This window comes from Melanostigma gelatinosum (assembly GCF_949748355.1).
Source record: "Melanostigma gelatinosum genome assembly, chromosome: 11".
NCBI lineage: Eukaryota > Metazoa > Chordata > Actinopteri > Perciformes > Zoarcidae > Melanostigma > Melanostigma gelatinosum.
This window is the reverse complement of record NC_136644.1, coordinates 25,128,250-25,152,464: the sequence shown is the minus strand read 5'-3', so window position 1 is coordinate 25,152,464 and position 24,215 is coordinate 25,128,250. Positions and strand designations below refer to the sequence as shown.

The following is a 24,215-nucleotide window of genomic DNA, read 5'->3' as shown; positions in this document are numbered from 1 at the left end:
CAAGCGCCGACGGAACTTCTCCCTTACAACGCTGAGCCAATCAGCGTCGGCGAAGCTGTTGTGTCACCTTCAACAGACCAATCAGAGCGCGGTGACGTAGCGCACAGCTGGTCCCAGGAGGAGAATTGGCGCTAGTTTGGAGCTCAGTGTGCGGAAGAAGACAGACAGATAGAGACACGCAGAGGACTTAAAGACGAGAGGAAACACTGCTCTCAGCTGAGAACACTTCTCACAACGTTTAAAAAGGTAAAGCTGCCACTAACGCTTTAATACAAGCCGGGAAACGTTGAATATGTTTGTTCATCGTAACCGGAAGAGAGTTCTTCCTCTACTATTCAGAGTCGGTTTGGTAGTTTAGCGTCTAAAATGCAACAATTACTTTGTTTCACATTATGCAGAAATATTCTCAGAATACCGTAATATGTTTCCGATTAAACTGAAGTCATGTAAATCCCGAAATGTGAGTATATTTGATGTAAAATCATCCGTTTGGACCTCTGCTATCTTGGCGCCATTTAACAACCACGCTGCATTGTTTGTTCTGCGTGTATTTTACTGTAAATACACGTATATTATATATAATACACCCGCTGGATAGGTTTTTACGAACTCCACACACGTTATAGTATTGATTCCCATGTTGTAGTATTTGTTGGGTCATCTGATGAAGGAGCTAGATTCAAAATACCGAAACTTTATTGTAATATTTCAATTACAATAACAGTGCTGTAAACCATTGGGGGACAAAACTGAGTACATTTACTAAGTATTGTACTTAAGTACGAGTTTGAGGTACTTGCACTTTACTTGAGTACTTCTATTTTGTGTTATATTGTACTCTGTTTACGTGATACCTTTTAGTTACAGATGATATATTATATATAATAAACTACCCAGAAGTGTGTAAAGTAATGAGCTCTACCTTTACCAAGTGATGAACACATTAATGCATCACTGTAATAATATGCATCATTCTGCACAATGAGTACTTGTACTTTGTTAAGTGCATTTACTAATGCTGTTACTATTTGTACTTTTACTTAACTTAAGTTTTGAATGAAGGAGAATTTCAACAGTGAAGTATTGTTACGTTTACTTAACATTTACTTTCACCACCACGGCCGTAAGACAACAGCTGCCATTGTATGATATGTTGTAGTATTTAGTATATATACATGTTGTATAGTATCGGTGCCTAAATATTCTTTCAGTACCTTTTTTAGTTTGCAGAGTCTTCATCTCAGACAAGTACAGAAAGATAACGGAACATTTGGTGTGTGCTCATTAAAGTAAAGAAGTATATTTGCATGATTTAAAATCTGAAGTACTCGTAGTCGAATGGAAACAGTAACGGACTCGAATAAAACACAAAATACATTGTGGTAAACATTAAATATCGGGGTACCTGACGGATAACTTCACGTCTGCAGGCGTTCCCCGTGTGTGTATTAATCTATCCGTCTTTCCTTTCATGTTTCAGAGTGAACACAACATGCCGAGTACGCGCTCTAACGGTCGGGCTCAGCCCACGCTCTCCTTCCCGCGCCGCAAATCCTGCAGAGTCTCCTCCAAGACGCCCCGGCTGGACAAATCTCCTCCAGCGCCGTCACCGGCCGAGCCCGGACCCCAGCGGCCCGTAGCGACCCGGATCGGACCCCAGCAGCCCGTAACGACCCGGATCGGACCCCAGCGGCCCGTAACGACCCGGATCGGACCGCTCTCCCCCAAACTACCGGCCGACCGCCCGTCTCCCCTCTCACTTCCGGCCCTCCAGCCACGACTTCCACTCAGCCCCCGAAAACGCACAGGTGAGCACCGGAGAGAATTTAATGAGCAAACAACAATGTAGGAAACATTCTGGTAGTCGTTGAGCTTTATACCAAATATTTAATCTGTGACGTTATTTACAGCTGTACAAATACCCACGTTTGTTCACAAACGTTCTGGTTTTGGCCGCTTTGTTGTTGTTTGGCTTTTGAATTAGCTTTGATTATTATATTTGAGGTCTTCCTCTTCATCAACGTCATCACTCTTTTGTATTTTTTATTTATCTCCAGGTGATGAAAACGTCTGTAACCTCGGCGTCGCCCTGCTGGGTTCGCCGCCCAAGCAGAGAAAGCCGACCCCGGCTTCGCCCAGGAAGCCGGGGTCGGACGAGAACTCGCCGGTCTCGGCTCGCCGGCGGCTGGTCCCGTCCTCGTCGCCGCGGCGACCGCTCTCTCCCGCCGCCGGATTGTCTCCGAGGCGCCAAGAAACCCCCGCCGGGAGCCCGGCACGCCAGAAACCAGAGAGGAGGCCGCCGGTCGTTCGGCTCTTTGGAGAAAGTAAGAGACGACGTGTGTTACTTAATAATCCAGCCGTTGTGTTTCCTTCCGTTTAGTCCAGAAGATGTCAGATGGTAACAGATCACAGGTTCGCAGAGCCCGAATTGACCCGATTTAAATGTCGTGTTTTGTTGTTTCAAAACCAAATATGTTCCGTGTAATATCACAGGAACAATATTCGGTGTTTATTTGTTGAAATGTGTTTTTAAGCCTTAAGTGTCGTGACGATTTAGCTGATTTGCGTCGTTACAAACGGAGTTTATTTTGTTTTGATCTGCTGAACAAAAAAAAAAGACGTCTGCAGACTTCACCTCAGGTTCTGGACAACTGTGATGGACATTTTCAGATGTTGTATAATCTATAATGATTGGTATTAATCAAGTGGGAAAACATCCACAGCTAACTCCGTCTCACAGATGTAAATCCAGCTGCAGGGATCTGATCATTTAACGAGGATGCGTTTGACTTCAGCGGCGCTCACTCCGTCCCTTCTCCTTTCTCCTCCAGAGTCGAGGTTTGTGAGCGTGAAGCAGGCGCTCCACACCGCCGTCCCCGAGCGGCTCCTGTCCCGGGAGGCCGAGCGGGCGTCCATCCGCTCCTTCCTGGAGGAGAAGGCCCTGCGGCGCCTCCCCGGCAGCCTCTACATCTCCGGAGCCCCGGGAACCGGCAAGACGGCCTGCTTCAACTGTGTGCTGCAGGAGATGAAGGTACTTTAGTAGTACTTATGGTGGTGAGGGTATCTTACTGTAGGAGTAGTTCATAGTGAAAGTAGATGTTGAAGGCTGCAGTGACACCTACTGGAGACTTTGAGTCACTGCATGATTCTAAAATGGACAATCTGCATAATTTGTACTTTTGGTACTTAAAGTATATTTTGATGCTGATGCATGTAATTTAATGAAGACTCTTACGTGTAATAGAGTACTTTAAGATGAAGTATTACTGTGTGTACTCGGTTCTACAGGAGAGTGGAAGAAATAAACACCCTGGAGAGATTTGAAGTTTAGTTTTCTGGAGATAAGACCGTGAAGAGAACGTTGTATCGATCTGCTTCCTGTTTAGATAATAATAATAATCATTCAGTGTTTTTATGTTGTTTTTTAGGCCGAGCTGGCGTCCGTTCAGACGGTGCTGGTGAACTGTATGAGTCTGCGGAGCTCCCACGCCGTCTTCCCGCTGCTGGCCGACAAGCTGCGAGCGCCCGGCGGGCAGAACGGGCTGCAGAGGTTCCTGACGGCCCCGGGGCCTGCTGTGTGAGTAACCCGACCCGGTTCTGAGGAACCAGATATGTGACGCAGCCGGTCACTGAGGGAACATTCCGCCTCTGGAAGTCTTTTAGTTTAATAACTAATTGCAAATATTTAGCTGCTGGTTCAGACTTCAGAAGAACTGCGTTTGTTTGGTTCCGTGTCGTTTCTGCCTCGCTGAGGTTCTGATCCGATCAATAACCGGGACTCTGTTTGGTCCTCAGGCTGCTAGTCCTGGATGAGATGGACCAGCTGGACAGTAAAGCTCAGGACGTCCTCTACACCATCTTTGAGTGGCCGTACCTGCCGAAGTCTCGCCTCTGTCTCGTCGGTAAGAGCTTCACCCGCCAACGATAACGTATCGGCTGTAAAATACACGCGTGAAGACGTTTACATGTGATTTATACGTTTTATTATCATCTGTATCAGCGGTGTGAAGAGACATTCTGTGTTGTGTCTAAACTAAAGGACATGAATGAAGATATTTTTATTTTTCAGGTATCGCCAACGCTCTGGATCTGACCGACCGCATCCTCCCCCGACTGCAGGCTCGGCCTCACTGTCGCCCCCTGCTGCTACACTTCCCTCCCTACAGCCGGCAGGAGCTCACGGCCATCGTGCAGGACCGGCTCTCTCAGGTAGACTGAGATTCAACACAGTACAACACGAGTGTGTGTGTGATTGTCTTGACTTTTAAACGTTTGTATTGATTTGTCTTCCTGCTGCTCCTCTCAGGCGTCGGCTGAAGGGATCCTGGACGCCTCCGCCGTTCAGTTTTGTGCCAGAAAAGTGTCGGCGGTGTCGGGAGACGCCCGGAAAGCTCTGGACATCTGCAGGTACGAGTTTCTCCCGCCAAAGTAAAGTTCAACCTCCGTGTTGTCTTTAAATTTCTTTACGCTGTTTTGCTTTAGTTTAAATCTGCCAGTGTTGCTTTTTGATCTGATCCTGATTTATGTGGTCCATCATAATAAAAGGTTAATTCGGGAAGATGGTGAAAATCTTAACAAACCTTTACGATGACGTATGTGTTTGTTTGTTTGTCTTCCTGTGTTGATTCTTTGAGTTAAGAGTTGTTTTTGTTTCAGGAGAGCGGTTGAGGTTGTGGAGTCTGACGAGAGGAAGAAAGCGACGGATCCAAAAGCTGAAACGAAAGGTGAGTTTCTCCTCCGTTCACTGAGGGGAAAAAGGTGCGACCGTTCTCAAGAACCGTGACCGCTAACAACTCGTTGTCCTCGTGCAGCGTCGCGGGTCAGCCTTCCTCAGGTGGCGCGGGTGCTGTCGGAGGTTTACGGCGACCGGATGGCGTCTCGGTCCGGCGGCGCAGACGGCGAGAGTTTCCCGCTGCAGCAGAAGCTGCTGGTCTGCTGCCTGCTGCTGCTCACGCGCAACGGGAAGAGCCGAGAGATCGTCCTCGGGAAGGTGAGTCACTCAAGTAGATGTTTGCGCGACACTGAGAGGAGACGAAAACATCTCAGCGTTTCATTTTCCGTGTTTCGTGTTTCAGCTCCACGAGGTTTACAGCCGGCTGTGCGCCCGGCGGCAGGTGTCCGCTGTCGGTCAGGGAGAGTGTTTGTCTCTCTGCGGTCTGCTGGAGAGCCGAGGAATCGTCTCCCTGAAGAAAGCCAAAGAGGCTCGTCTCACGAAGGTACACTCGGAGAGCAAAGAGTTCAACTCGGCGGGAAAGATCTCTGAAGGGTGGAAGACGCCAGAAAATAGTGTCTCGTCGCTCTGTAGCTTTCCAGTTGGCTGCTTTTTGTGCGTTTTAATCTTCTGGTTTCGACTCACAAACTGCCCCGTGTGTTACCTGTGAATCCTGAAGTCGAGGATCTAATCTCGGACGTCTGTTTCTTCCTGCAGGTGTTTCTGAAGATCGAGGAGAAAGACGTTGAAAACGCTCTGAAGGACCGAACGCTGCTGGGAAGCATCCTCGCTGCAGGACTCTCCTCGTGATCGGTTTACTTTTATCTACAAAGATTTTTGCTTGGTGTTTTTTTTTTTTGCTCTCGTTTTTGCAGAGAATTTGTTAAAATTAACTTTTTATTATTTGTTTTTCTCATACTGATGTTGACGCTCAGTTTTTGAGTTGTTGAGAAAATGTTTTTAACTCGTCTGTTATGAAGTTACAGCGTTTTGTTTCAGTTTGGATTTGAAACGTTTCCTTTTTTATGCTGTAAATACACAAATGTACAGACAGACATTTTAATCAGATTTCCTCTTGTGTGTTTTTTGCTCCGGCTCTCATTCCCAATATCACTATTCGTGTATCGGACAGAGAGACTAGATTAGTGAGAGAGGGTAAAAGATAGCACACACTCCTGAATACCAGCTCCAGACTGATGAACTCTCAGCACAATTAATTTAGTTTTCACTCGAATATAATTAGTAAATCGCACAAAACTGAAATCTTCAGTCCTGATCACGATAACCGGGACCGACGTGTTTAACTGTCGGGCGTCTTGATCCGAGCCGCTCCTCTGACTGGATTAAAGGTTTAAAGCGTCACTGGAGCTCAGCTCAGGCTGTAACACGACTTCAACGAACCACAGCTCGCTTTCTTTTGTCCAGCAGAGTGCAGCGCTTAGATCTCCGATTCCTCTGTGAAGACCCTGAATGCATCGTCGCTCACCTTCCACAAAAAGTCTTGTTGACGTTTATTAAGTACAAGTACTCTACTACGTCTCAGTGATGCAGATGAATATTCCAATATTCCATATTCAAATACTCGACAAATATAAACTATTCAAATCAGATTTTTATTCAAATATGATTTTCTCACAGCAAAGTGGATGAAAATATATAGTATATATGTAGTAGTGCATGTTTTCAAATACAAATACAGTGACCAAAAATGTAAACATTGTCAGATAAAATATGATTCAATATTCAAACCTATGATAATAAACCACACTAACTCAAAGCTTTAGTGGATACAGCAAGCAAATCAAAGCCAACAGTGCATTTCACAAACTCCTCACATAATCATACTTCAGTGCTGATTTATCGAGTTCATATTTTACTGTGATTGTCTGAAACGTCTGGACTCGTCAGGAACAAAACAAAGTATCAAATACTGAATAGTTTATCTGTTTAATGTCTTCTTCAAACCCACCTTTTATTGCTTCTAGTTGAGCTGCCAAAGTTTCAAAAGAAGCCGAATATGTTTGAAAGCGGTAAGAAACAAAACGTTTTACTCAGTGAAATACAGCTTCAGTGGAGGGAAACAAGCCGATGTGGAATATGTAACTCTGGATTTTAATACGCTTTAAATATAAAGGGGATACGACTTCTTCTTTTAAATGATTTGCAGCTCTGACCGACGGCTTCGTCTCCTTTTAGTGAAACCAGATCAACGCTTCACGAGTCTCGGACACAGAAACAAAGAACAGATTGTTGATGCTGAAGACATCAGAGCCACGAACTAAAGTAAAGACATGAAGAGACGCGAAGACGTCCGCGTGTCCACTTTAAAACCACACCTTTCACTTCCAGACGAAAAGCATGTGTGAAATACCTGAAGAAGTTGATATTTTGTGGCCATTTTGATTATTTTGAACATTTTAAAAAAGGGAAATCTTCTTTCAAACGTTAAGTTTCTCATTTTCTATATTCCAAAATTTCCCCCAAAACAGCGAATGTTCAGAGTTGGATGTTTGTATTTCTGTTCTTATAAAGAGAGAACATGTGAGTAAAGTCACATCAGGGGTTCAAAAGGATTTCACTTTGAACAGAAACTTAAATAGCAACACAGACTGGTGCGCTGCGTTAAAGTGACGGCACTGTGTTGTTTCAGACTGGACACGAGTATAAAGAATGATATTCAATAAAAAGAGAAACAAATAGTTTTGCACATTCAGAGTGACGAGGTTCAGCCGGTGTTAAAATCTGTAAACATTCTCAGTTTAAATACATTCAGTTTCAAAAGTATTCTCACAAACTGTACATCGAGTAGAAACACATGAACTTTAGTGAACTTTAGCCCTCGGGTTGAGTCACGGGACGCGACGCTGACATCGGCACGTTTTTACAATCGTTCGTTTCATCGATCGGTCAGAAAAACAGTCACAAACCGGTGATTGAGTCCGTCACTTTGATGAAACGGATAAAGTCGAAACGTCAAATGCAACAAGGCGCTGAAATATGTTAAAATTAAAACTTATAATATATTCGATATAAACGTTTATTTTTTCCCACTTTTCATCCCGTCGCTGGTTCTAAACACCAAACTGCAACAAAAATATTATTTTACTGTCATTCCTCAATCATTTTACAATTAATGTTTGAACCACATTATTTATTTACTGTATTTAAAGATGACGTCCCGATATTCAAGCACATTCATTTCTTTATCAATTATGTGATTTTTTTTGAAACATTTTGTATTTAACAGGAAAAAAAATATTGAACGAGAAGAAGACAAACCTGTTAAAGCAGATCACTCGTTAACTACATCACATTATAAGCTTTAAATTCTCTGAATATTCAGGTTTTATTTCTCTTATTTTACTTATTTATTTATTTTTTAAACATGATCGATGTACTCTGTGTTGTATTATATTTATTCATAAACATTTATTTTATTTTATTAATTTGTTGTGCATTAGTCTTTTCATCTTCTCTCCATTTTCCTCTTGTCAAACATTTGTAAAGCTGCTTTATAAATAAAACTTTAAATCATTGATTGATTGATAAAAGTTTATTAATTCGTCGGTCTTCATTCGAGGCGAACAAGCAACTCCTCTTCCGCCTTTGAACAATGCAGAATACTGCAATCAACCCTATAAAAGTGTATTTTAAGAGGAAATAGTCACTTGAAATGAAAATACTTATCGTTTAAAATCAGATTTTGTATCAAAAAGATGTGTTTTTATCAGCGGAGAGAAGTTTAAACAAAACTCTGTCGGTCCTCACGCTGTTTTAATGACATTTCTAAGTTAAATAAAGACTTTTTAATGATTTATTGTATAAAGATGTCTGTTGTTTTTTAGCTGCACTTGATATTTAATGGGGATTCACTTCATCACTAAACCCTACGATCATGGACCCCGTCTTGTTTAAAGTTTGGTGAATATCTTCATATTTAAATTACAGAGTTTAGTAATAAATGACCATAAACTTTAAATTCAGACACTTCTGGTTGTTTGTTTTCCGACAGCAGCGATTCACTCTGAAGGACCCTGATTGGACTTTAACGAGACAACACGGTTCTCAGTTCCACCGTCTGATAAGGAAACGTGGCGGAGGTCAGGGGTCATGGGGGGGGGGGGGGGGTCCCGTCTCTACCTCAGCCGGGCAGAGTAGCAGCGCATGTACTCCGTCATCCAGCGGTCGTCCACCACCGTCAGCTGCGACCGCCTCGTCTTCTCCAGGTCGGCTGACCGAGCCCGCCGGCGGTCCGGGTTGGAGCTCCGTTTGTCGGACTCCCGCCGGGTCTGAGAGCAGGCGGACGTGTTGTTCTGAGAGGAGGAACCAGCGAGAGAGGGAGAGAGAGAGAGAGCGAGAGGGAGAGAGAGAGAGAGCGAGAGGGAGAGAGAGCGAGAGAGAGAGAGAGCGAGAGGGAGAGAGAGAGAGGAGTCGTTTCCGAAAAGCACACCGACGTTTTATTATTAATGGCCGCAGAGTTTCTGGTGACTCGGCTTCACTTCTCTGGTGTCCTGTGAACGAGGTCCGGCCGCTCTGACAGACTCCTCAGGCTTCATTGAAGCTTTACATCCAAACTATTTTGCTTTTTATGTAACGTTATAATCATAGCACCTTTAAAAAAGAGACAGTGAGGCCTAAACAAAGCAAAACAAAGGAAGATGAGAGTTGAACCCTGATGAAACAGAACAATAGATGGATCCTCAGCCAGGCGGTACCAGAGCCGAGGGGTCCTGAAGGCAAAAGCACGGTCACCTTTAGGTTTCATCCTCGACTTTGGAGCAGCCAGAAGGGCCCTCAGGATCTACGGCGGGCGACATTTCTTCTATGTAGGTTTTGGGGCCAGCACCCAGACGTGCTTTAAAAGTGATGAGTAAGATGTTAAAATCAACTAAAACCAGGATGTGATGCGATGTCGTCTGTTCAAAGATCAACGAACAACAAAACACACGCTCGCTTTATAAAATATGAGTAATTATAGATTCGTTGTTATTGATTAAACTACCCAACATAATTATTGATGTTGTGTAAATAATCCGGCGCCTCTTCAATCATTCACTGCAACACTCACGTCATTCGGCGTCCTCTTGAGCTCCGTGTGTCTCTCGGTCCAGTCCAGTCGGCTGGACGGCCTCCGGTTCTCCTTCTCCTTGGTGCTGATCGGCGGTTGGCTCTTCGCTCTCGGCGTTTTGCGGACCACGACTGGTTCATCTTCGCGGGAACTGTCCCGGTGTCCCGGCTCGGGCCGAGGGTTGCGGCGGCGGGGGCGGCGCTTTGGCACCGGGTTTACCGGCTCCCCGTCGGAGGACGTCGTGTCGGCGGGCCCGTTGTCCGTGTCCCCCGAGGATCTGCCGGGGTTCGGAGCCGCCGCCGCAGAATCACCGCCGGCTTCGTTCACACCGTTTTCGACAACTGCTGGTTCACACACAGACACAGAGACACAGAGTCACAGAGGCAAGCGTTCTACCAAAGAAACATTTTCTCATTGATTTTTACACTTTGTCTGTTTGGTCAACGTGTCGTTCAGTTTCAGTCAAAACTTTGGAAAGACTGTGACATCGCTACACTTTGCTACGCTGCGTATTGGATTCTCTACCAACCAAAATGAATATTCAAAAGGTCTCTGCTCTAGTTTCTACCGTCTTTGTTTGTCATGTAGAAGCGACTTTGAGAAGATTAAATATTTATTGGTGCACAATGATAACTGGCTGGTTTTCCGTTCATCATGTTGTTGAAGATTGTGTATAAAGACCTTCCTGTCTGGAGACCCAGTATGTCTTTTATATCTGCGCTCAGTGTCTGAACGGGAGGAAACAGTCCCATCTGATCTCTGAACCTTCAGTGGAAATATTTTTAGCATCAGCGTCTCCTGAGTTTAATCAGCTTTTGGCCCTCTATACGGTCAGAGTGACGCTCACACACACACACACACACACACACACACACACTCACACACACACACACACACACACACACACACACACACAGAGGAACTCCTCCTGGGGTTCTGCTAGATTATCCCAAAAATATCCCTGGAAGAGAGGACAGGAAACAGCGGGAACATTCACTTCAAAGTACACAGCCGGTCGTATAAATCCCTGTTTTCTCACATGAATCCCGAACCCGGTGAGATTAGAGTCCTTGACTGAACATTTGGTTTTAAACGCAAATTAATTTCGAGTTTCAGAACGCCTGAACTCAGAGTGATGAAGATCGCAGACAGCTGATTATTTTCATTCGTCTATAAATTGTCAGAGTAGCGTAGACAGAAAATACCGTTTTGTTGACGGTGCTTTGAGCTAAATGCTAACATCCTTACATTGACAATGCTAACATGCTGATGTTTAGCATTGTCCTCTTCACCTTCAGTTCAGTTGTCAGTATGCTAACATAGCTTCTGAGAGACAAAAGAGAGGTCTTCAACCTGCTTGTTTCGTCCGACCAACGGCCCATAAAGAAACACTTTTACTTGGCAACTGATGTATGTGGTTGTTGATCAGTTATTAAAACTACAGCCAGTGTCGGTAACGGTCTCCTCACCGGCGGTCGGTGCAGCGTCTACGTCTGCGTCTCCTCCTCCCAGCTCAGTCCGTCCTTCCTCAGAAGGCGGTTTCGACCCGGGGCTGCCCACCTTATGTTTCACCTCCGAGGCCGGCGGCGGGAGGGTCAGGGGGGCGATTTTGTTCCTGTTCAGCCTCGGCGTGGACCAGCCGCTGGATTCGGAGCTGCTGTCCCAGCCCTCCCAGAACCAGGGCTTGTGGGAATGCTCCATCACCCGCCGGCTCAGACGGTACTTCAGAGAGTCCTCGTAACATTTGGAGAACGTCTCCCATCTGGGATCCCTGAACTTCTTCATGTACTCCGTCCGGATTTTCTTGGTCACCATGGTTGTTGTTATTGCTCCTGTCTGGCCCTTATCACTGTGGAGGAAATGAAACAGTGACATTCACACAATAAAATGAAATCAGAGCGCCATAAAGCATGATGGGCAATGTAGTCCGTGTGTTATCTCACGGCAGGAGAAGGACAAGTATTCCCAGTGAACTAATACCGAGAGTACTTCATTAGTATAGTACAATCAGTGCATTCATTAGGAATAAAACATGATAGGTTGACAACTTTTAGAGCTTAATCCCCTCACCGACAGAGTGACACAGTTAGTGTGACCAGCCTTTTAAAGAAAGAAATTTAAAGATTTTTAAATATGAATTCATGATTATTTTCATTAATCTGCTAATTATTTTCTCCATTAATTGATGTAAAAAGTATGTTTCTCTTTTTTTCTAGTGGAGTAGAAGTAGAAAGTGGCATGAAAATAAATACTGATGTAAAGTACACGAACCAGTACAGGTACTTGAGTAAATGTACGTAGTTACAGTTTCTGAGAGGATACCTGCAGCACCTCGTGACGTGCGTGTACCAGGTGTGGTCTACCTTTAAGCCCCGCCCACCCCCCTTCGCAACAGATTACCGTCAGAGGAGGGTTGAAGCTTATTATAGTCGTATTACTGACTGTACTGCAACTAGTACTCATACTAACAGACCTATTCATATCGCCTACACACATATCACCTTTCATTATCTAAAAAACATGTTGTATTTAGTGAAAAATGAACAACATAAATTATTCATTTCATTTATCTGAACTGTCCACGAAACCAGGACAATATTTACTGCAAATGATTGCTCATTCTTACGTGTATTTTATTTTTTCTTCCTTTAACTGAAACACTCTTATTTTGATGGCTTTCTCTTCCCCAGTCACACCCCAAAAACATCGTATTTTCTGAATTTTAGCCTTTAAAAACACCGCAGAGGAAAACAAGACAGACAATTACATCTTCTGAAGATCAAACAAATGTCCCAATGTGTGATAATATGAGTTTTTAAACGACGATCGTCGTGTGAAAACAGGCTGCAGCCGTCATCACACCTCGTTAAGACACGTTTGTAAACACGGTGAGGTTTTATGGGTTTTATCAATTTGAGGATCGTGGTTGAATATTCAAGTCAGGTGTGATTTTACTCACCCAGACCTCATCCCAGAGGGGTCCGGTCTGATGTCAAAACCCCGTCAATCCCTTCAGTCCCGTCGGTCAGACGCCTGACATCGCTCCGTTACTCGATGCCAGAACACACCGAGAGCCACGCGACAAGCTGGCTGACGTACAGCAACGAGCTTCCGGCGTACCCTTTCAGAGTAAAACGGCGAGGACTACTTTTTTTCCTTGTAAATGTTTAGTGTCATTGCTCTTGTATAGTTTGTATTTCCATTCTCTTCTCATTTGATCTATTTCCTTCTAGGCAAGTAATAGTCAATGAAATACTAAAGTACCGTTGATATTGTTACTACCTTGTCATTTGCAAGTGTTGATTGTAAAAATAAATGTTATTTCTATGTCAAAGAAAAGCCAGTATGGAAAATGTCCACATACTTTTGGTCATACAGTAAATGTAAACTACTTGCTTGTGCAAATCTCTTTACGCCCCTCAAACTGAGATAATGGTGAATATTTAAACTGTAGCCATTTCAGTGTAACATTTATTTTGAAAGATAGATTCTATACTTCCGGCGCAGTTCTGATTAACTCCCGCGAGCATGATGGAGCAGAGCGGAACATTTTGTAGTAATGAAGAATGAAATATGATTTCTTCATGAAGATGCAGGGACGGACTGCGCAAGCCTGCTCTGCCTCCATCTGCGCAGTGACGACAGCAGGTGACAACTTCAAACTCCTTCAACTGTCAAAGATGAATTCCTCTTCATCTTGTAAAGAGCTATTACAACATTTATTGTAAAAATAAATGTTATTTTAATGTCGAAAAAAGTTATAAATAAGTCACAGAATAAATATGTCGAGAATAAAGTCAAAAATAGGTCATCGTAAAGTATGTCGAAAAAATATATAATAAGTCATACAAATAAATTCATAAAAGGTAATTTTATAATAGTTGAAAAAAGTCATATTATAGTATGTCGAACAAAAAAAGTAATTTCTCAAAAAATATGATTAAAACGTCAGCATTAAATATGTGTAAAAAAGTAATAGTAATAGTATAGTACGTCGAACATATGAACAATAAAGTCATCGTATAGTATATCGAACAATAGAAAAAAGTGACAGTATAATATGTCAAAAATATAATTAAAAAGTCATAGTATAATATGTCGAAAGAAATCAAGATAAAAGTCATAGTATAATATGTCAAAAATATAATTAAAAAGTGATAGCATAATATGTCAAAAATATAATTAAAAAGTGATAGCATAATATGTCAAAAATATAATTAAAAAGTGATAGTATAATATCTCAAAAATATAATTGAAAAATGATAGTATAATATGTCGAAAATAATCAAGATAAAAGTCATAGTATAATATGTCAAAAATATAATTAAAAAGTGATAGTATAATATGTCAAAAATATAATTAAAAAGTGATAGTATAATTTGTCAAAAATATAATTAAAAAGTGATAGTATAATATGTTGAAAGAAATCAAGATAAAAGTCATAGCATAATATGTCAAAAATATAATTAAAAAGTGATAGTATAATATGTCAAAAATATAATTAAAAAGTGATAGTATAATATGTCAAAAATATAATTAAAAAGTGATAGTATAATATGTCAAAAATATAATTAAAAAGTGATAGCATAATATGTCAAAAATATAATTAAAAAGTGATAGTATAATATGTCAAAAATATAATTAAAAAGTGATAGTATAATATGTCAAAAATATAATTAAAAAGTGATAGCATAATATGTCAAAAATATAATTAAAAAGTGATAGTATAATATCTCAAAAATATAATTGAAAAATGATAGTATAATATGTCGAAAATAATCAAGATAAAAGTGATAGTATATGTCAAAAATATAATTAAAAAGTGATAGTATAATATGTCAAAAATATAATTAAAAAGTGATAGCATAATATGTCAAAAATATAATTAAAAAGTGATAGTATAATATCTCAAAAATATAATTGAAAAATGATAGTATAATATGTCGAAAATAATCAAGATAAAAGTCATAGTATAATATGTCAAAAATATAATTAAAAAGTGATAGTATAATATGTCAAAAATATAATTAAAAAGTGATAGTATAATTTGTCAAAAATATAATTAAAAAGTGATAGTATAATATGTTGAAAGAAATCAAGATAAAAGTCATAGCATAATATGTCAAAAATATAATTAAAAAGTGATAGTATAATATGTCAAAAATATAATTAAAAAGTGATAGTATAATATCTCAAAAATATAATTAAAAAGTGATAGTATAATTTGTCAAAAATATAATTAAAAAGTGATAGTATAATATGTTGAAAGAAATCAAGATAAAAGTCATGGTATAATATGTCAAAAATATAATTAAAAAGTGATAGTATAATATGTTGAAAGAAATCAAGATAAAAGTCATAGCATAATATGTCAAAAATATAATTAAAAGGTGATAGTATAATATCTCAAAAATATAATTAAAAAGTGATAGTATAATATGTTGAAAGAAATCAAGATAAAAGTCATAGCATAATATGTCAAAAATATAATTAAAAAGTGATAGTATAATATCTCAAAAATATAATTAAAAAGTGATAGCATCATTTGTCAAACATATAATTAAAAAGTGATAGTATAATATGTTGAAAGAAATCAAGATAAAAGTCACAGTATAATATGTCAAAAATATAATTAAAAAGTCATAGTATAATATGTCGAAAGAAATCAAGATAAAAGTCATAGTATAATATGTCAAAAATACAATTAAAAAGTGATAGTATATGTCTTCAGCGAACTCCTACAACTCCTACAGTCTTCAGATCTCCACGTCTGCCAAATGTTTTCCCACACTCAGAGCATGTAAATAGTTTCTCACCAGCACTACATCTTGAATCACTGACATGGACTTCATCAGCTTTCAAAGAGTTTAAACCTGACTGAGGTTCTCTGGTCTCCTTCCAATCATTACAGTTATCAGTGTCAGAAGAGTCTCCATTGTCATCAGTATCTGGTTCTGGATGTCTATCTGGATCTGAGTTCCTGTCTGGTTCTGGTCCTCCACAGTCCTCTCCATCAGCATCTGTTTCCATCTGTTCAGTTTGTCTTTGATGAAGCTGTGAGGAATGAGCTTCCTCTTCATCATCTGCACTCGTCACAGGAGTGAATGAGAACTTGATATCAGTCTCCTCCAGACCTTGAAGCTGCTCTCCCTCCTGACTGGTCCAGAGTTCCTCCTGTTCCTCTTTAATGTGTGGGGGTATATTCATGGCCAATGATCGAATAAATTATGTAGAATTAATATCTAGAAATTAACTTGAAGTAGATGTTGATGTTAATCCTTTTGTACTTTTACTATTTTTAGGTAAGTAAAAGATGCAAATACTTCCTTCACCACTGGTTACTACTGTAGCAGTAAACTCGTTAGCAAGACGTGCTAATTCTTGCAGCTAATACTACAGCAGATTAACAGGCTGTTTCATTCAGTCCTTAAGCTTTTTCTCATGTTTTTGGTTTCGTAAAGGGTACAAAATAGAAGGCATCATCCTGAGAACTCCATCTGCTGAGACTCTCAACAGAACGTTATGACCTGCAAGGTGAGAGTCACATGACTGGTGGAGGCTTCAGTATAGACTAGTTTTGGGGTTTTCTCATGGTGTCTGATAACAGCTTTGCTGTCACTTAACATCGTGACATTCAGAGTAGATGGTTTAACACTTTTTGGAGATGTCAAACTTAAACTTTTGTTATGTTCAGGAGAGCTACGGTCTCTTATAAGGGAGCTGGTTCCCCCGTAATTAAACTTCTACCACCTTGCATAAACATGTTGACAGCTGGAACAATTTACGAACTGAATACCTTTATTACTCAATCAGATATCAAGTTATTCAAACAATAAAAATCAGTACTATCACATACATTTAACAAACTGTAGCCACAGGATGAAAACAGTGTGAATTAAGTACAAAAACAAAGTATAAAAAACACATTTAAAGCTACCGAATTACAAACTCAGAACAAATATATGCTTGAAGGATCGCCTCAGCACGGCTCTCAATATGGCAACAAGGGTGCAACAGTTCACACAACAGTGCTGACAGAGCAAACAATGTTAAGCTTGGAACGGCGTTAGCTGTAAATATTGGCAACATTTGACAACAACAAAACAGGTAATTCAATCAAAGGTTACTTCATTTACTTATCTTAAACAATTTTCATTTCTAGAGTATATAAGATTATACATTAATCAAATCATGAAAAATAATTTTAAAATTATCATTGAACACTATAATGCTGCAGGTACTCAAGTAAAGTACAAGTACCTGAAAAATGTCAAGTACAATACTTGAGTTAATGTACTGAGTTACAGTCCATCACCGCTAAAAGATCACAAAACTGTTTACAAGAGCACAAAGTTCTTCATAGAACGAGCCTCTTGATTTTGGTCTCAAAATGCACCAGATTGATGCATTTAACTTTAAAATGTACATTTTCTTCCAGGTGAGCATGCCCCGGACCCCTCTAGAAAACCAACACTAACTAGAAAATAAAAACTCAATTCGTCTACTGGATTAAACTAAAGACAGCACTAAGCTCCCTGCCAACGTGAGGAGGCGTCACCTTAAACAAAGCATGGATCTCTCAGAGCAATCAAGGTTTATTGTGTCACTGATCGCAAGCGGGGGCTAATTATGTGCGAGGACAAGGTTTTGAGGGAAACAATTCAAAATCTGAACGTGGAATCAATAATCAATGCTCTCAAATTTAAACATGCTTTTGAATAAAGGCAGGAAAAAAGCACCATATTTCCTCCTCTGCGTTATGTGCCATGTGGTGTCAGATTTACCTTTTGTATACAAACAGAACCACTAAACCTGGTTGTCTCTTGTATGAGTAATTATGTGTGCCTTCAGAGCAGACTTCTGCCGAAATCTTTTATCACAAACTGAGCAGCTGAAAGGTTTCTCTCCTGTGTGGATTCTCATGTGTTTCTTTAAAATTGAACCCCGGTTAAAAGAATTCTTACAAACTTCGCAGCTGAAAGGTTTCTCTCCTGTGTGGATTCTCATGTGCGACTGTAAAGTTGAACAATCGGTAAAAGATTTCTTACAAACTTTGCAGCTGAAAGGTTTCTCGCCTGTGTGGGATCTCATGTGTCTCTTTAAATTTGAACGCTGGTTAAAAGAATTCTTACAAACTTTGCAGCGGAAAGGTTTCTCTCCTGTGTGGATTCTCATGTGTGTCTGTAAATTTGTAAAAACCCTAAAAGAATTCTTACAAACTTTGCAGCTGAACGGTTTCTCTCCTGTGTGGATTCTCATGTGTCTCTGCAAATGTGGTTGCTGGTTAAAAGATTCCTTACAGACTGAGCAGCTGTAAGGTTTCTCTCCTGTGTGGGTTCTCATGTGTGTTTTCAGATCTGCCTTTGTGCCAAATGTTTTCTCACACTCAGAGCATGGAAACAGTTTCTTACCAGCACTACATCTTGAATCACTGACATGGACTTTATCAGGTTTCAAATAATTTAAACCTGACTGAGGTTCTCTGGTCTCCTTCAAATCATCACTGTCAGAAGAGTCTCCAGTCTCCTCATCAGTATCTGGTTCTGGATATATATCTGATTCTGAGTTCCTTTCTGGTTCTGGTCCTCCACAGTCCTCTTCATCAGCGTCAGAAGAGTCTCCAGTCTCCTCATCAGTATCTGGTTCTGGATATATATCTGATTCTGAGTTCCTTTCTGGTTCTGGTCCTCCACAGTCCTCTTCATCAGCGTCAGAAGAGTCTCCAGTCTCCTCATCAGTATCTGGTTCTGGATATATATCTGATTCCGAGTTCCTGTCTGGTTCTGGTCCTCCACAGTCCTCTCCATCAGCATCTGTTTCCATCTGTTCAGTTTGTCTTTGATGAAGCTGTGAGGACTGAGCTTCCTCTTCATCATCTTCACTCTTCACAGGACTGAATGAGAACTTGACATCAGTCTCCTCCAGACCTTGAAGCTGCTCTCCCTCCTGACTGGTCCAGAGTTCTTCCTGTTCCTCTTTAATGTGTGGGGGCTCTGGGTCCTCCTGTTCCTGTTTCATGTTTGGGGGCTCTGGGTCCTCGTGTTCCTCTTTAATGTGTGGGGGCTCTGGGTCCTCCTGTTCCTCTTTAATGTGTGGGGGCTCTGGGTCCTCCTGTTCCTCTTTAATGTGTGGGGGCTCTGGGTCCTCCTGGTCCAGACTGGAGCTCCACTCCTGCTGCTCAGGGGGAACCTCTTCTTTAACCACAAACAGCTGCTGGACATCTGCAGGAAAACAGTAAACACACACAGAGACGTTGCAAAGAAATATTAGTACTGAGCAAATAGGCTCCTGTAGATACACTTATTTCCTGCCATCATTCCCTCTCACACTCCCTGTGCACAGTTACCAAACAGACATGCCGACACAAAATGTAAAGACACAACACACCAGCAGCAATGAGGTCATCAATAGTTTGGCAAAAAAGTGTGGCACGACCAACATTGTTAAGAAGTATTCAAAGAACCTGCATCCTCCATAAAGTCCGCTGAGATTTGATCATGTGGGCAGTTATCATTGACCAATGTACGCTGCACCCCCTTTCCAGTGTGGTTTCACTTCACCCCAAACGTTCCCTGGACACTAGGGTTGGGTACCGAAAATCGGTGCCAATATAGCACCGGTTCCTATATGACCGGTATCTACCGGACTGAAACGCAACGCAGATTTCGGTGCCTGAGCCGATTGAAATACTTTTTTTACACCACTCTGATGACTCCGTCCTGGCAGCCTCGGTCCTCCGCTCCTCACTCATAGTATTATTACAGCCGGACGAGCTGTGCGCGCTTAGAAACAAACCCCTCCATCATTCTGGCGAAGCTTCGGCCATGATTTATTAAAACAACCGAGAACGAGATCTGTCAAATGGCTGGCAAGCTACCGACTTCCTCCATCGACATCCGGATACTTAGCACTGCCGCTCACAAGCACAACACAGGCACGCGGAAATTTCTTCTTCTTTGAGGTGTAGTGGCAGTTGGCAAACGATGAACTGGCACATTAGCACCACCAACTGGTAAAATGAAATAAGTCAGGAGAGGTGTCGTATTTTGCTGAATATGCTCATATTTCTGCAAAGGAATTGCTGAAGTTTGAAGCTGTAGTGTGTGTACAGAGTGTGTGTGTTTTGTATTTATTTAAGTATACTGTAAACTGTTTACAGTTAATATATTGTTCATAGTTTGTAGTTAAAAAGTTTGAAGCTGTAGTTTGAAGCAAAGTGTTTTGTATTTATTTATATTTAAAGTATACTTTAACAGTTAATATATTGTTCAATTTGAAGAAAAAAGTATCGGTTCAGGCACCGGTATCGGGTTAAAAGTATCGTCTTAGCACCGGTATCGGAAAAAACCCATACGATACCCATCCCTACTGGACACTGACGAGGTATTAGGGGTGGGAATCACCAGAGGTCCCGCGATACGATATTATCACGATACTGCGACATTCTGAGTATTGCGATAACATAGGCCTATATTGCAATTTATTACTTTTTTCAACTTCAAATTATGTCCCCAAAGGAAAACTGTGTCATGTTTTATCTCATGAGATAAAGTTTTCAGTCTGTTCATCTCACTTCAATCATTTTTATTGCAGCAAAATATGATATGAGAATATGATATGTCAAGCAGACAGACTGACCAACAATGTCATAAATGTTGCATGAACCTGACAAACTGAACTGTTTGTATTACTACATAGTCCAACTTAACTTAATGCAAACGTGTGGACTCAGTATATGAACTATAACATATATAAGTAGGATATAAGAGTTATATAACTCAGTATAACTGTGTAAAGAGTATTTAACGGTGAGAGTCGTGGCGAGCGGAGGAACTTGAGGCCACCGGCGTCTTATAAGTCGCAAGTTTGGGAGCATTTTGTCTTCCCTGTAAATTATAATGACGGGGTAAGGGTGGTAGACAAAACCATTACGGTATGTAGGCATCGTTTACAAAGAAAGCCATACGAACGCGGCAATACATCGCGCATGGCCACACATTTGAAGCGCCACCATCCTGGTCTATCAGCGACGGGGGGAAAGCCGCAGCAACAAGGTATCCTCGCAGCATTTAAGAAACCGTTTGTGGCAGAGTCAGACTGGGCTAAAGCCATTACAATTGGGGTCTTTATTGCTGCGGACATGAGGCCATACTCAGTGGTAGAAAACAAAGGATTTCAGAATATGCTTAAAGTGCTTGAGCCACGTTACAAAGTCCCCCAAGGATTCTGCAATCCATGGCCCCAAGTGAGGATGACTAGAGATGTGAAGGCACACTGCCCGCCCTAATCGACAAGACTACCTTCATAGATCTACTGCACTAGATCCAAGGTTTAAGTCCCTGTCTCACCTAGACCCTGCCCTATGCTTGAGAACATACAATGAGATTATGGCCACTGAAGCGGTAACAAAAAAATGAATAAGAGTTTTATTGTCGTCATCCCAATTATAGTTTCATGAAACATGAGATAATTAGTTTTACAGATCAAGTAATTCATTTTTTTTGCAGGGTCAAGCCACAGAGCACACATTGACAGGACCAGACTCAGAGGCGACATTAGCCACAATGAAGAGTAAACAAAACGTGGTTATGCTTTTTCTGTTATTTATACAGCCTCCCAACCTGCAGAGACCTGACCTTCATCATCCAGCTCCTCGTCTGCTGGAGCCACGATATCCACCGGCAGTGTACTTCATGTAAACTTTCATCGTATGCCAACCCATGAAAATCTGATAATTTAAAGTAAAACAAAAATCTTTTAATAGGTCACCCTCCTGAAGAGATGGAGCACAGTTTGGGGGTGTGGCCGGTGCCGGGAACCTGACCCTCCAGAGAGCTCGGAGGGATTGGTGTTGTGGGTCCAGTGTGACTGCTGCCACACACGGTATCACACTGTGTGTGGGGGCTGGGACGAGGAGCTGGATGATGAAGAGGATTATTTTAAATGCCATTTGTGTCTGGATTTTTTATTTTACTTTTAAATAAATATTTGCATCATCTTTTCAATGATTTGCACAAGTTATTTGTCTTTCACTTTAACAATGTAGCTTTTCAATCATGAATACTTGTGTTTAGTTGTAATAGAACTCTTACTCTGCACTGTGTGTTATGATAGTTATTGTTATGTACAATATGTGTACATAATAATTGTTAAATTCCATACATCAGCTGGTGTTTTGCCAGTGATTGACATGAGAAGAGTTTAACAAAACATCCAGCAGGTGGTGGTATACACTCACATGGAAATTAAGGAGCTTTTATTGCACAATTTAGAGTTGTTGAAGCGTGATATTTTATTGTGAAGGATGTTCCCGGATGTGTTGACAGCATTGATGGTAATTGATGGTCACCAGAAAACAAATCTTATTTTCGTAATGAAGATGGATAATCGGTCGTGGTAATGATGTAGACATCCTGAATTAATACTCCAACAAGCCTCTCCATCGTAATGTTTCAACAGACACCCTAACCCCTGTGTGTAGTTATTAAATGTCGGTCCCTCTAGTAACAAAACGAGAGTTACCAGTCATGTGTAATCTGGAATGTGTGCTGCACAGTGTAGAGTATTGTTAACATAAGATGCATGTCCGTAGTCTTTAATATAAAACATAAGCGATGTGTCCTCGGAATCTCAACCACAGCCTCGCGAACGAGTAGTACATTTTCCAGCAAAGCGTTCCGTTTATATTCTTTCAAACGAAACCGTAGAAACTACGTGAAAGCGAGACGAGAAACGATGGAAATGTTTATTTCCTGTTTATTCTACGTGGGTCTTGAAAAGCCACTCCTACCACACATCAGCTGTACGCATTCGAACATAAACAAGTTAATCCAAAACCTGTTGATGTAAATAAAATATACATTCATTCAATGTTAAACACAGCTTATACGCGGATATGTGAGTTCTAGTACACGAAGGTCAAAAACGCCAGGTGGGGCACTCTCGCACTCGCCTGAACAAAGTGGAAAATACTAGAACTCTGAAGGATAGCCTTTGCCCCAGTTAAATGTCACAGTCTTACAGAGAACTAGTCTCAACTGCCTGCTCCATCTTAGAGATAGAAAGAGGCGCCCTTGCATATCTAGCGCCTAGCTTATCTAGTCGGCCGAACATAACAATATGCTGTTACATCAACATTTCACACACACTGACATTCCAGAGAAGGCGGATCCCGGACGTGAGCCAGTGTGGGCGGAGATGCTCAGAGCTCCAACAGGTCATCTGCTAAAAACAGATCCACCTCCTACTTTGCTTTGACCAATAGGAGGACCTAATATATAAACGCATGCGCACTCTGTCTAAGCGCCTTTTTAGCTTTTCATTCGCTCCTACAGAGTGAACTTTCTAGGTCCGTGCACGTTTAACTGCTGGACATAATACTTCTGTCACAAATAAACCTTATTGCTTGAATTGAGCTAAACGCCTCGACCTAAGTCTGTTCACCTGAGTTTTCTCCTCAACATGAGTTTCATTCTCAACATTGATCTCGCACACCGGTTCGGGATACAACTCTGTTAAATATTTCTGTCATCTAGAAGCTGAGAGAACAGATCAGAAGAAGAAAAAGATTCATTGAATCAACAGTCTCACTCCAAACTACATAGAAACGTTATCAGCCGGAGCATGAACATAATAAATAAAGTGAACCAACCTGCTCTGTGTAGCCGCAGCTGAGGGTTGAAAACAGCGTCCAGTCGTTTCCGTTGTCGCTCGTTCTGCTCTTTTAAAGCAGAAAGTTCCTCCTCGTACTCTGCTATCGTTCTTTCAAACACACCAAATATCTCTCCATCAGCCGCAGTTAGTCGCTGGTTGAGTAAACATCTCATCATTTGGACTTCAGACATTTTCACTAAACCACAGAAATGTTTCCTCCAAACAAACTCCGTTAAAAAAGGTTTGCTCACTCTGACCTGGGCTGTTTTGCTAGGTCATGTTCGGGTCCGTCTACTTCCTGGTAGTATGCTAACTTCATTAGCTCCGTAGGACACCAGGAGACAATCCACCAACGACACAAACTTTCTCTCGACACAAACTCCGTCAAAAACCCCGTTTGCGGTCCATTAAACTCTGGTAGTTCAGGTTTACATGGTTTCTTCCGTGTCGACAATTCGAAGCGTGTGTCGCGTAATCAGGAAAATCTTTGTGAGCCACGTTTAGAGCCTCGTGTTGATGACGTAGATGTTAACGTTCGAAGTCTCGCGAGCCGACTGTACCACGTGACTTATTCAGGAAGTGGTTCGCGGGTTTGGTGAAATATATAAAAATATAAATATAAGGGATTAGGGTTAGTTAATATTGAAATATACAATATATATATAATAATTTATAAATATATAATATAAATATCATACAATATATAAATATACGGGTTTGTTAATATATAAATGTATATAATAATATATAAATATAAGGGTCAGGGTTCGTTAGATAGATATT

General features: G+C 41.0%; 3 protein-coding genes across 3 annotated transcripts; 1 reads left to right on the top strand and 2 right to left on the bottom strand.

The window, feature by feature from the left end:
- The first annotated feature begins 126 nt into the window (after positions 1-126).
- On the top strand, positions 127-5,779 carry cdc6 (cell division cycle 6 homolog). Its single transcript, XM_079277944.1, has 12 exons — positions 127-246; positions 1,481-1,808; positions 2,058-2,324; positions 2,832-3,031; positions 3,429-3,577; positions 3,796-3,902; positions 4,070-4,209; positions 4,307-4,407; positions 4,657-4,724; positions 4,812-4,990; positions 5,076-5,216; positions 5,429-5,779. Exons 2-12 carry the CDS (start codon positions 1,493-1,495, stop codon positions 5,519-5,521), a joined length of 1,761 nt encoding a protein of 586 aa, XP_079134070.1. The 5' UTR covers positions 127-246; positions 1,481-1,492; the 3' UTR covers positions 5,522-5,779.
- Positions 5,780-8,847: 3,068 nt separating this feature from the next.
- ccsapa (centriole, cilia and spindle-associated protein a) lies at positions 8,848-12,769 on the bottom strand (the record flags this gene model as incomplete). Its single annotated transcript, XM_079277966.1, has 4 exons — positions 12,739-12,769; positions 11,249-11,628; positions 9,780-10,123; positions 8,848-9,024 (listed from the first exon to the last, which is right to left on the bottom strand). The coding sequence occupies exons 1-4, from the start codon at positions 12,747-12,749 to the stop codon at positions 8,848-8,850; spliced, it is 912 nt and encodes a 303-aa protein (XP_079134092.1). The 5' UTR covers positions 12,750-12,769.
- A 3,886-nt stretch (positions 12,770-16,655) lies between these two features.
- LOC306784925 (uncharacterized protein) lies at positions 16,656-23,899 on the bottom strand. The gene is made up of 2 exons (XM_079279123.1): positions 23,431-23,899; positions 16,656-19,000 (listed from the first exon to the last, which is right to left on the bottom strand). Exons 1-2 carry the CDS (start codon positions 23,621-23,623, stop codon positions 17,586-17,588), a joined length of 1,608 nt encoding a protein of 535 aa, XP_079135249.1. The 5' UTR covers positions 23,624-23,899; the 3' UTR covers positions 16,656-17,585.
- Positions 23,900-24,215: the final 316 nt, after the last annotated feature.

Bases quoted from the DNA above. Each gene is read 5' to 3' on its own strand.
- cdc6 (XM_079277944.1), top strand. From the start codon at position 1,493: ATGCCGAGTACGCGCTCTAACGGTCGGGCTCAGCCCACGCTCTCCTTC. The intron at 2,325-2,831 runs GTAAGAGACGAC...TTTCTCCTCCAG, and splicing joins CGTTCGGCTCTTTGGAGAAA to AGTCGAGGTTTGTGAGCGTG. The intron at 4,408-4,656 runs GTACGAGTTTCT...TTTTTGTTTCAG, and splicing joins AAAGCTCTGGACATCTGCAG to GAGAGCGGTTGAGGTTGTGG.
- LOC306784925 (XM_079279123.1), bottom strand. From the start codon at position 23,623: ATGTCTGAAGTCCAAATGATGAGATGTTTACTCAACCAGCGACTAACT. The intron at 19,001-23,430 runs GTTGGTTCACTT...GTTTTCCTGCAG, and splicing joins GCTGCGGCTACACAGAGCAG to ATGTCCAGCAGCTGTTTGTG.